Below are 12,212 nucleotides of genomic sequence, written 5' to 3' on the forward strand. Positions count from 1 at the left end.
AGCTGAAAACAACGAGAAGCTCAAATCTGGCACCTTTTGAAGCAAATGCTCAGGGACGATCTGGTTCCTCCTGTCTGAGTCTGTTAGCCAGAGGAATTAGGTAGATTGTTGCCTTTTATGTTGGTATGAGGGAAAATATTAAAGTTTGTTTCTTTAGCAAAGGGTACAATTTTTCCAACACGTTTCTGCAATGTGATTTTGCCCATGGGTTTGTTAGTCCTGCCGACCAATATTGCTCTTCAGGGGACACTTCCGCAAGTCAGATTTCATGTCCATTATCTCTGCTTCCTTTTAGTCCCAGCTGCTGGGTTGATTTGATATTTGAGTCACTCATCACCCTTGTTTGAATGCAAATCACCTGACTTTTGACATTTTATTAAAATCTCACACTCCCTTACAAGTAAGAGATAATATTCATGTACAAAGAACATTTAACCAGGACAAACAGTGCCATACAAGACTTTAACATACACACAAAGATTTAAGAGAAAAGGTTGGTGAATTACTTTAAAGCCAAGACCAAGCTAATCAAAATGGAGGGAAGAAACACCATCAAGAAAGAACAGAAGGAAAAAAGACCCTATACATACAATAAGGAGAAATATGAACTGCATAAAGCTAATGACAACAGAGAATAGGGATGGTTTTTTAATAATCTTCCTATTACCACTGCTAAGATCACAGTCTCAGATAAGTCCTAGAAACCAAGCTAGGGATTTGCCTATAGTTTCTCAAGGGTCCTGGCAAGGGCTTTTCCTCTCATTAATTTAAGCTACAATCTTGGGTACAATCGCTTTGGGAACTAGCTAGATTAGACCTAAAGATAATCAAGCATTTATTGCTTAGCCTTTACTTTGACCTCAATCGTCAGAACCTCTTCCCCGGCCTCCGCAGAAGGAGCCATGCTGATGATGAGTGATTGATGGCTACTTTCTCTGGGTAAAGCTGCCCTGCTAGTCGGCTGGGGCGTTTCCTCTGCTGTGACAGAACTTGCTGTCTGTTCGGATCTGTCCAGTGGTTTCTCTGCCGACTCTCTTCCTTTATCTTCACCTTCTTTTTCTCTACCCGCTCCTCCTTCGGAATTTTCACTTTTTTTCTGAAAGAAGCAGTTACAAAGAATTGGCACTGAAATCATCATCAAGGACATTGGAGTCTTTTGATTAATACACAGTGGCTAAGGATCCCCACCACCACAGACTGAATTAAGTTGATATGGGAATCATGTCTGCATGACTGCATTCGACTATCATTTGACTATGTTTCAGATGTTCTGCAGAACTGGGCTGAGCCGTCACATTTGACTGATGGTGTTAGTCTAGACTACAGTTTGTCCCCGCCACAGAACCCTCTTCCTATTGGTTCTCACGCTCTCTGAATTATTAGACTTGGTGCTCAAGACTCTTTGCTTCTGCTTTTTAAATATTTATTTATTTTATGAAGATGAAATTTTAAATATTTATTTTTTTAATAAAAAAGTATTAACCAAATATCATAAAAATACTATAAAAAGCATAGTTTCCCTCCTGCCTAGGTATGTGGGAGAACCTCAGGGAGAAACTTACATCTCTTGCCTCGTACAATCTTCTCCCTTCATCCCACGGGTGCCTCAGCTATAGTTTTAGAACCTTTTGTGTTTAGTATCATCTGTAGAAATTTCATAGTAAAAAACATACCATGCTCTTTACTGGTGAGCTTGGGATCCATTTGAGAGAGGCTTATACAAGGTGTGAATGTGCACATACAAAGTCGAGAACCTTACTTAACATGCTGACTTATGTATTTCTTTACCCCCATACATCTTTTACACAAGTTACTATTTCTACGCTGATGTAAATGAGACACTTGGTTTACACCGTATCCTTAAATTTCACCACAGTGTTGTGTGTGTGGGAAAGGAAGAGGCAAGTTTCAGTCTCTTGAGTGTGGCTAAATTATAAAATATATAATATTTGCTCTACCAATTTTCTGAAAGATCCACAGCTACCCATTTCTTTTAGTTTTAGAGATAACATAATGAGTAGATTCAGAAAACATGACTCCCTGTTTTGTTTCTCAGTATCTGCCCTCATAGGCTTATTATGAGAATAAAAATATATGGGAAAAAAAGAGAGAAAAACAATAACATTTGAGTTTTTTGACATTTCTAGGAATTGGGAGGCAGCTCGGTGTAGTCCTGAAAGTCTGGACACCTGAGAAATAGTTTTTGCTCTGTCACTGATTGTGATCTTATCCAAATAGATTGATCTGGATCTCCATTTCTTCATCTATAACATGAAGGGCTTGAATGAAATCTATGAGGTCACTTCTGGCTTTGAACATTTGTGATACATAATTGATTATTTGTGAAAATGTTTACTGGCTTATTGGTAAAATATGTTATATATTTATAGGCATATATATATACAATTGATTCTCATTATTCATGGTGGTTTTGTTCTATAAAGCTGCCACGGGCACTGAATTAGCAAATACTGAACCATTGCTCTTAGGAGTAATGCAGGATTAGGTTCCAACGAGCCTCTGGCCACAACATTTTTGTCAAGTGGTCAATACGTAACCTTGTTTCATATGTATTTCTGTTTAGAGACACTTACTTAACATATATTGTTGATTCATTACATGGAACTCACGGCCAGCAGCACTATAGCTCATGCTTGAAAGAAGCTTACCTAACACATGTGTTTTCTCTGAAAGGCACAGCAGAGCGTTTCTGCACTCAGGAACTCTAGACAGCACTTCAGCGCTAGGCTTAGGGGCCATTTTTAACAGCGGATAAAAAAAGAAACAAAAATGCACAAAACATAGCAGTTAAATAGACCATGAAAGGTCACTTGTTGACAGTGTGAGGGCGGAAATAAGAAGGGAGAGCATCTCTTGCTCACCTCAGCTGGGAACATGAGCATCGGGCAACTTAAATTTTTTACTGCTCTGCTCACACATACGTCTGTAAATGACCACAAAAGCACTATGAGTATTGATTTTGAGGTTACAAATACATTTTAGTGAGTAGGCAGATTTGCAAATATAGAATCCACAAATAATGAGGGTCAACTGTATTTATACATACGTTTATATTAAAATCATCTATAATAAACCCATGAGATTAAATGTGGTTATATATGTGGATACAGTTTAAGTAATAATAAGTGCTATATATAAAGTAGTAATTATTTGCATTAGATGAATCCAAATTATCCCAGTGTCTGAAATGGAATTAAAGGAGGAGCCTGTCTGGGTACACTGAGTCCAGTGGTCTCTCCGTTACAGGCCTCCATTCACCCTGCCATTCACATACCTGAATGGTTTGTTCTCTCTTCAATTTGAGTAGTCTTGAGAGATCTGGTTTTTCTGTGCCTCCAAGGAGAGCTTTAAACATTTTGGGGGTCTCTGGTTTTGGAGGGAAGAGAAGGGCAAGTCCTTTTCTTGGAGGGGTTGCCTCCGCGGCCGGACCCTTTTTCTTTAGAAGCACTCTGTGGGCAGGAGAGAAAGGCCATTTTAGACAACGCTGTGAGAGTTCTGGAAAAACCTCCCAGAAATACTGTTGTTTCTCCTAATCTGTGAGGTTTTCAATGGATAACTGTATAAACAGTTGTTTGTTAAGTGAATCTCAGAGAGAAACTTGATCACTGCCATCAAAATACAGTTCTCCTCTCAGATTTTACAAAGTAAAACCAACTCCTCTCTAAAGAGGTTTTAAAGGTTGTACCTGGCTTTCTTCATGAGGAGCTTTTCAGAATCTGGATAATGCACTAGAATTTTTTGGAGGGTCTTCTTGTCCAGAGTTAAGAGATTGGCAAACCCATGGGCCACCACGTTGGCGGTTCGACGGTTTCCTCCTCTTGCAGCCAGAAGGCTGTAAAAGAGAAAAGTGAAGCTTTGCCACGAGTTTCACTCTTCCTCTACCAAAATCTCTGAAAAAATAGATATCAAATATGATAACCATTTATACTGCTTCAGAGATCATCCCCTGGAGGTGAGAGTTCAGGTGATTGTGTGGAGAGAGTCAAGATGTGGTGGCAATAGAAGCGGCAACAGTTTTCAACATGTTTTGTCTCTCTCACCTCAGATTAAGGACTGGTCGCCATCAGTGCCCATGAGATTCTTCATCCCAGACTCCAGAAGCTCAGAATCTCTTTGGATTGGGTGTCTCCATTTGCTCCCCTAGATTCACCTGTCATCCTTCCCCATCCTCTTTGCTCCTCAGGAAGCTGATCTCTGTGGGCTTGCCCTCTGACTTTCATTTGGGTTCAGCCAATGGGAATTACCAGTAGGAAGTCGGAAAGCAGGAGGAGAGTGGGGTTGGAGCATTTATTCCCTCATTCTTTCCCTGCCAGGCCTTCGGTGAGCAGTGGCTGCAGTTCTCTGCCAACATCCACAGCTCCTGTCATGCGGCCATCTCTTAGAAGCACACCTCCCACAGCTCTCTCTGGGTTCTGGTAATGTGTCCTCCCCTTGTTCCCTTCAGGCCTCGCTGTGGGCACAGCTCCCTTGCTCTTGCTAGCTTCAGGATGCATCGCCATCCCTTTTCGGGGAACTCTTAGACTTTCCTTCACTTCGTCAATAATTCCTTTACTAAAGTTTTCTTAGTTACGTTGCTTGAGTGTACTTCTGTTTCCTGCCTGGGCTCCGACTGATACAGCTCTGAAATCAAATCTTATGATGCCCTGGTTACATCTGGTGAATTCAATCTCTTCCCCTACTTCACTCCCAAATCATCTTGTTTCTCAATATCATGAACTGCTCTGTAGTCTAGTCATTCACATACAACTTCCCACTCAGAATGTCAGAGAATTCAGGGCTTTATATCTCTCAGGGACATAGCTAGGCATTTTGCATTTGGGAAGTGACCAACGAATAGTCAACAAATAAATGAACACATGAATGAATAAAACAAATGGATAAAAATTCTATCATTCACCAATAATTTGGAAAATAAGGGTTGGTATTTAAAACCAAGACAATAAAAAACACATTTCAAATATTTAAAAAAACACTGCAGGCTCTGCATTGAGAAGATAACACAATAGATTGAATCTCTTGGAGTCAATCAGTCAGAAATGGAGAAAAAAGGCTCACATTAATAAGAACGCGATCTCAAGGGGTGAAAAGGGCAGAGAAAACATCCTGGCGATATGAATATTCACACTTCCACCACCCTGCCTTCGGGGGCAATGAGGCGTGACAAGGGGCACGGGTCCTACGTCTGAAGATTTATATTAGACAATGTGCACGTTTTCCGACTATTGTTAGAAAAGGGAACAATGTTCCTTGTGGTAAAGGGAACATTCCAACTGGCTGTTAATTGTAAAAAACTAACATAGGGTTTCAGCTCTGACATGGATGTTGTCATTCCCAAAATTACAACAAGAAAAAGCTGAACAAACTGAAAACCAATGACTTTTCTTGGACCCATCAGAGAACTGAGGTTTCAGGGTAAAACTCCCCCAAATCTGGAGAGACAGGTGAATCCAGGAAGCCACGGCGAGACCTGCCTTACCTGGAACAGAAGCCCTTGGAGCCATAACTGGTAGGAACACTTAAAGGGTGATTTTGACAAACTGCTGTAGGCTGAGAGTGGACTATCAAGAAAGTGAGATGCTCCTGGGGGCCACAGTTATGGGGACACTGATACTTTTATGGGTTTTACCTTGAAGAACCCCACCACGTTCTCATGGTTAAGAGCCAAGAAGGATCTTGCTTGTGGCTCTGACAGTGGAAAGGCATGATTGTTGTTGTAAAATACACCCAGAGCTTATTTGTTCTCCATAACAAAGGCCTACTATCCAGAGAAAAAGACTACCAGAGGCTTATCCCACCTGGAGGAAGGGCATTTCTCCCACCCCAGGCCCCTCTAGCCTTCCTGTCTTACCTAAGGGGGATGAAAAGCTAGGAACACTTGTGAAGGTCACATCCCAGGGACACAGGTCCACTGAAAGACTGACAGTTAGTCGTAAGATTATAGATCTTCCCTACACCTTATCAGCATACCAAGGGGGCTCCAGTATAATAAGAGCGGATTATAGCTGCAAGATGCAGACTTTGAGGAGGAGGAGTACTTAGGGAAGGCCCAAGTCAGCAGGGGAGAACAAAGGCACTAGAGAAATTTGAAAGCTTTCGCACCTACAGCTACAGCAAAACATTAAATACTGCCCAACTCCTTAGCCAGATTAACAGAAAACCTCACACTGAAGACCTATTTATCTCAGTTCCTACTACCCAGTACATCACCTACAGATTTCAACAAAAAATTCCAAAGCACACTGAAAGCCAAGAAAGAAAAATACAGTCTGAAGAGACAAAGAAAGCATTAGAACCAGACTGAGATATGACACAGATGTTGGAATTATCACACAGAGAATTAAAAATAAATATGAGCAATATGTTAAGGGATCTAATGGAAAAAGTAGACATTATACAAGAACAGATGGGTAATGTAAGCAGAGAGAGAAAAATTCTAAGACACATTCAAAAGGACTAGTTAAGACATCAAAAACACTGTAGCAGAAATGAAGAATGGCTTTGATGCACTCATCAGTAGACTGGACAGGGCCAAGAAAAGAATAGATGAGCTTGAGAATAGGTCAACAGAAAGTTTCCAAACTGAAATGCAAAGAGAAAAAAAGAATGGAAAAAAAAAAAGAAAAGAACAGGACATCAAGAACTGTGGGACAATTTCAAAAAATACAAGCATCACATATATGATATATATATAAGCATACATAATCAAATACATCGTTGCTATTATTATTTTGAACAAACTGTTGTCTGTTAGATCAATTAAGAATGAGAAAAATGAAAGTTTTTATTTTACTTTCACTTATTCCTTCTTAGATGCTATTCCTTTGTTTATAGAGATCTGAGTTTCTGATCTATATTATTTTCTTTCTCTCTAAAGAATATATATATTTTTTTAAATATTTTATTTATTCATTTTTTTTCCCCTTAAAGCCCCAGTAGGTAGTTGTATGTCATAGCTGCACATCCTTCTAGTTGCTGTATGTGGGACGCGGCCTCAGCATGGCCGGAGAAGCGGTGCGTCGGTGCGCGCCCGGGATGCGAACCCGGGCCGCCAGCAGCGGAGCGCGCACACCTAACCGCCAGGCCACGGGGCCGGCCCCTCTAAAGAATATTTTAAAATATTTTTTGCAAGGCAGGTCTCCTGGCAACAAATTCCCTCAATTTTTGTTTGAGAACATCTTTATTTCTCCTTCACCTTTGAAGGATAATTTCATAGGGTACAGAATTCTAAGTTGGTGGTTTTGTTCTCTCAAATTAAATACTTCACTCCACTCTCTTCTTACTTGAATGGTTTCTGGAAGTTGGATGTAATTCTTATCTTTGTTCCTCTACAGATAAGGTGTTCTTTTCCTCTGGCTTCTTTCAGGATTTTTTCTTTATCTTTGATTTTTCCATAATTTGAAAATGATATGCTGAGGTGTAGTTCTTTTGGCATTTACTCTGCTTGGTGTTATGAGCTTACTGGATCTGTGGTTTGATGTCTGACATTAATTTGTAGAAATTCTCAGTCATTATTGTTTCAAATATTTTTTTGTTCCTTTCTCTCTTTCTTCTCCTTCTGATACTCCCATTATGCATATGTTACATCTTTTGTAGTTGTCCCACAGTCCTTGGATATTCTGTTCTGTTTTTGTCAGTCTTTGTTCTCTTGCTTTTCTGTTGTTGAGGATTCTATTGATATATCCTCTAGCTCAGAGAGTCTTTCCTCAGCCATATCCAGTCTGCTAAGCCCATCAAAGGCATTCTTCATTTCTGTTACAGTGTTTTTTCATCTCTAGCATTTCTTTTTAACTTTTTCTTAGGATTTCTATCTCTGCTTACACTGCTTATCTGTTCTTACATACCATCTGCTTTGTCCATTAGAGCCCCTAGCATATTAATCATAGTTGTTTTAAATTTCTGATCTGATAATTCCAACATCTCTGCCATGTCTGTTTCTGACGCTTGCTCTGTCTCTTCAAATTGTGTTTTTTGCCTTTTGGTATGCCTTGTAATTTTTCCTTGATTGCTGGATATGATGTACTGGGTGAAAGAAACTGCTATAAACAGTCCTTTAGTGATGTGGTGGTGAAGTGTAGGGGAGAGGAAATATTCTGTAGTCCTATGATTACATCTCAGTCCTTTGGTGAGCCCATGCCTCTGGACTGTGAACTTCACCAACGCTTCTTAGGTTTTTCCTCCCCCTTAGGTGGGACAGGATGGTTAGTATGGACTGGAGTTGGGTACTTCCCTTCCCCCAGGTCCATTAGACTCCAACAGTACCCCAGCAGGTTAGGCTCTGGTTAACTAGTTTCTTCTGAGGGCAGATCTTATTAGGAAGAACACAGTGCTCTGGTGTATTTCAAAATGGTTCCTCTTCCCCTCCCACCACCAGAAGCACAAGGGGATTTTTCTCTGATATTTACTGTGGGAACTTAGTCGAGCTCCCAGAGGTAAATCTCAATATTGTGCAGGCCCCTCCCATGACTGGGTCCCCCTGGAGGTTTTAACTCTCAGAGTCAGTTTCAGTTCAGGTTTCCCGACCCGGGCACTGGTTCTTGCAGTGGTTTCTGCCCGTGAATCTCTGCTCGGGTAAGCTGCAGTTCCCTGTATTTGCCTGTCAGTCTCTCCAATCTTGGGGGCAGTGGCTTGCCTTCTGTTCTCCCCTCTCTTATAGATCCAAGAAGAGTTGTTTATTTTTCAGTCTGTTCAGCTTTACTTGTTGTTAGGATGGAATGGTGGCTTCTAGGTTTCTTGCATGTGAAACCAAACATTGCAAAAGGTATAAAATATGTGTAATTGGAATACTACCCAGCCCTGGTGCTCTAGTGGTTAAGATCTGGTGCTCTCACTTCTGCAACCTGAGTTCATTTCCTGGTCAGGGAACCACACCACCTATCTGTCGGTTGTCATACTGTGGTGGCTGCATGTTGCTGTGATGCTGAAAGCTATGACACCAGTATTTCAAATATCAGCAGGGTCACCCATGGTGGACAGGTTTCAGGGGCACTTCCAGACTCAGACAGACCAGGAAGAAGGATCTGGTTACCCACTTCCAAAAAATTGACCATGAGAACTCTGTGAATAACAGGAAAACATTGTCTGATTTAGTGTTGGAAGGTGAGAGGATGGTGCAAAAAGACCGTGTGGGGTTCTGGTCTGCTGTACACAGGGTCGCTAGGAGTCAGAATTGACTTGAAGGCACTAACAACAACAACAATTGGAATACTAGAAAAAGAAAAATGAGAGAGTGGAGGAGAAGAAATACTTGATGTAATAATGGCCAAGAACTTTCCAAAATTAATAACACCAAACCACAGATCCAGGAAGCTCAGAGAATACCAAGCAGAATAAATACCAAAAATACGATTCCTAGGCATATCATATTCAAATTGAGACCAAAGACAAAGAGAAAATCGTGAAAGGAACCAGAGGGCAGGGAAATACCTTATCTATAGAGGAACAAGGAGAAGATTTATAGAAGACTTTTCATCAGAAACCACACAAGTAAGAAGAGAGTAGAGTGAACTATAAAGAAACAAAACCACCAACCTAGAATTCTGTGTGCAGTGAAATTATCTTTCCAAAGTGAAGGAGAGACAAAGACTTTATCAGAAAAACAAAAACTGAGGTATTTCATCATTAGCAGACCTACTCTGCAAGAAGTATTGAAAGAAGTTCTTCAGGAAGAAGGAAAATTATACAGGTAAGAAACTCAGGTCTACATAAAGAATGGAAGAACGCTGGAGAAGAAACAAATAGAGGTAAAATAAAACTGAAATCTTTTGTTTTTCTTACTCTTAGTTATCTAAAAGACAACTTTAAATGATAAAGCAACAATGCATTGGGTGATTATGGCATATGGACAAGTGAAATGTATGACATTAATGTCTTAAGGGCTGGTAGGGAAGAATTGGGACTACTCTGTTATAAGGGTCCTGCACACATGTGAAATGCTATAGTGTTATGTAAAGGTAGACTTGGATTAATTTATTTTTTTATTTTTTTAATTTTTTTTTCTGAGGAAGACCAGCTCTGAGCTAACATCTATTGCCAATCTTCCTCCTTTTTCCCCCAAAGCCCCAGCAGATAGTTGTATGTCATAGTTGCACATCCTTCTAGTTGCTGTATGTGGGACCCGGCCTCAGCATGGCTGGAGAAGCGGTGCGTCGGTGCACGCCCGGGATCCGAACCCGGGCCGCCAGTAGCGGAGCGCTCACACTTAACCGCTAAGCCATGGGGCCGGCCCAGATTTGGATTAATTTAAAATGCATATTGCAAACTCTTGGGTAACCACTAAAATTTTTTGAAAATAAGTGTACTTGATATGCTAAGAAAGGAGAGAAAATGGAATCATATAAAATGCTCAATTAAAATCAGAAAAGGCAGAAAAAGAGGAGGAAAAAACCCTAATGTAAGGCCACCTTAAGGCATCAGGTAAGGCCTCTTAGCTGCACGTGATGCTAAACTTGGGTCCAGGACCATCCAGGCCACTTCAGAAATTATTCCTCCAAGACAGAAAGTATAAACTTGGAATCTATAAATGTTGACCATGTTAATGCCTACTTATTTTTTTTTTTTATTGATGTTTTAATGGTTTCTAACATTGTGAAATTTTGGGTTGCACATTTTTGTTTGTCCATCACCCCATATATGACTCCCTTCACCCCTTGTGCCCACCCCCCACCCCCACTGCCCGGGTAACCACAGTCCAGTTTTCTCTGTCCATGTGTTGGTTTATATTCCACATATGAGTGAGATCATACAGTGTTTGTCTTTCTCTTTCTGGCTTATTTCACTTAACATAATACGCTCCAGGCCCATCCATGTTGTTGCAAATGGGACGATTTTGTCTTTTTTTATGGCTGAGTAGTATTCCATTGTATATATATACCACATTTTCTTAATCCAATCGTCAGTCGAGGGACACTTAGGTTGCTTCCACTTCTTGGCTATGGTGAATAATGCTGCAATGAACATAGGGGTGCATAAGCCTCTTTGGATTGTTGATTTCAGGTGCGTTGGATAGATTCCCAGTAGTGGGATGGCTGGATCATAGGGCATCTCTATTTTTAATTCTTTGAGGAATCTCCATACCGTTTTCCATAGAGGCTGCACCAATTTGCATTCCCACCAGCTGTGTATGAGGGTTCCTGTTTCTCCACATCCTCTCCAACATTTGTTGTTTTTTGTCTTGGTGATTATAGCCATTCTAACGGGCGTGAGGTGGTATCTTAGTGTTGTTTTGATTTGCATTTCCCTGATGATTAGTGATGTTGAGCATCTTTGCATGTGCCTATTGGCCATCTGTATATCTTCCTTGGAGAAGTGTCTGTTCATTTCCTCTGCCCATTTTTTGATCGGGTTGTTTGTTTTTTTGTTGTTCAATTGTGTGAGTTCTTTATATATTATGGAGATCAACCCCTTGTCAGATGTATGTTTTGCAAATATTCTCTCCCAGCTGGTTGGTTGTTTGTTCATCTTGATTCTGGTTTCATTTGTCTTATAAAAGCTCTTTAATCTGATAAAGTCCCACTTGTTTATTTTTTCTTTAGTTTCCCTAGTCTGGGTAGGCATGTCATCCGAAAAGATTCCTTTAAAACCAATGTCAAATAGTGTGTTGCCTATATTTTCTTCTATGAGTTTTATAGTTTCAGGTCTCACCTTCAGGTCTTTGATCCATTTTGAGTTAATTTTTGTGAATGAATGCCTACTTATTTTGCTCAGTGATTTCACATGTTAAATTTCTCGCTCCATGATGAAAATCACTTACTTTTTAGTTCTTTCCTGAGGTTCTCCCCAGGATAAGCTCTGCTTCCATCTTTTTTTTTCAATAAGAGAAATGAGTTTTACTCCATCTACCTATCAATCATCACAATCATCTCTTCAGTCATTCATCTACCCAACTTCCTATCTATCTTCCTACCTATCTCTCTGTGGGATGAGTGTTACTATTTGAAGGATGATTGGATGAGCCTATTTCATTCTCATCCCTGCAGCCTTGGACACGGGGTAATCCAGGAGATAGGCAGGACGAGATGGCATTGCGGAGAGTAATTTGGACCTGAGGATGTCTCTGTGTGTGTCAGACTGTGAGAGCAGAACGGAAATAACATAGTTAAATGTCAGGTTATTTTCAGATTTCTCAAGCTTTAATTAAACTTGCCTACAGGTTACACGTGTGGAGTGCTTGATGAGTTTTTGAACGGAAGAAA

General features: G+C 40.4%; 1 protein-coding gene across 1 annotated transcript in view; it reads right to left on the reverse strand.

Moving 5' to 3' along the window:
• Positions 1 to 835: 835 nt before the first annotated feature.
• The window catches only part of CNGB3 (cyclic nucleotide gated channel subunit beta 3), a 144,353-nt gene continuing 132,976 nt past the window's right edge, over positions 836 to 12,212 (reverse strand). Inside the window, exons 16-18 of the mRNA XM_058529003.1 lie at positions 3,707 to 3,853; positions 3,296 to 3,470; positions 836 to 1,096 (exon numbers count right to left, since the gene is read on the reverse strand). Of these exons, the coding sequence (XP_058384986.1) occupies positions 836 to 1,096; positions 3,296 to 3,470; positions 3,707 to 3,853 (583 nt within the window). The remainder of the gene's footprint in view (positions 1,097 to 3,295; positions 3,471 to 3,706; positions 3,854 to 12,212) is intronic.

The sequence above is a fragment of the Diceros bicornis genome, chromosome 33 (genome assembly GCF_020826845.1).
Source record: "Diceros bicornis minor isolate mBicDic1 chromosome 33, mDicBic1.mat.cur, whole genome shotgun sequence".
NCBI lineage: Eukaryota > Metazoa > Chordata > Mammalia > Perissodactyla > Rhinocerotidae > Diceros > Diceros bicornis.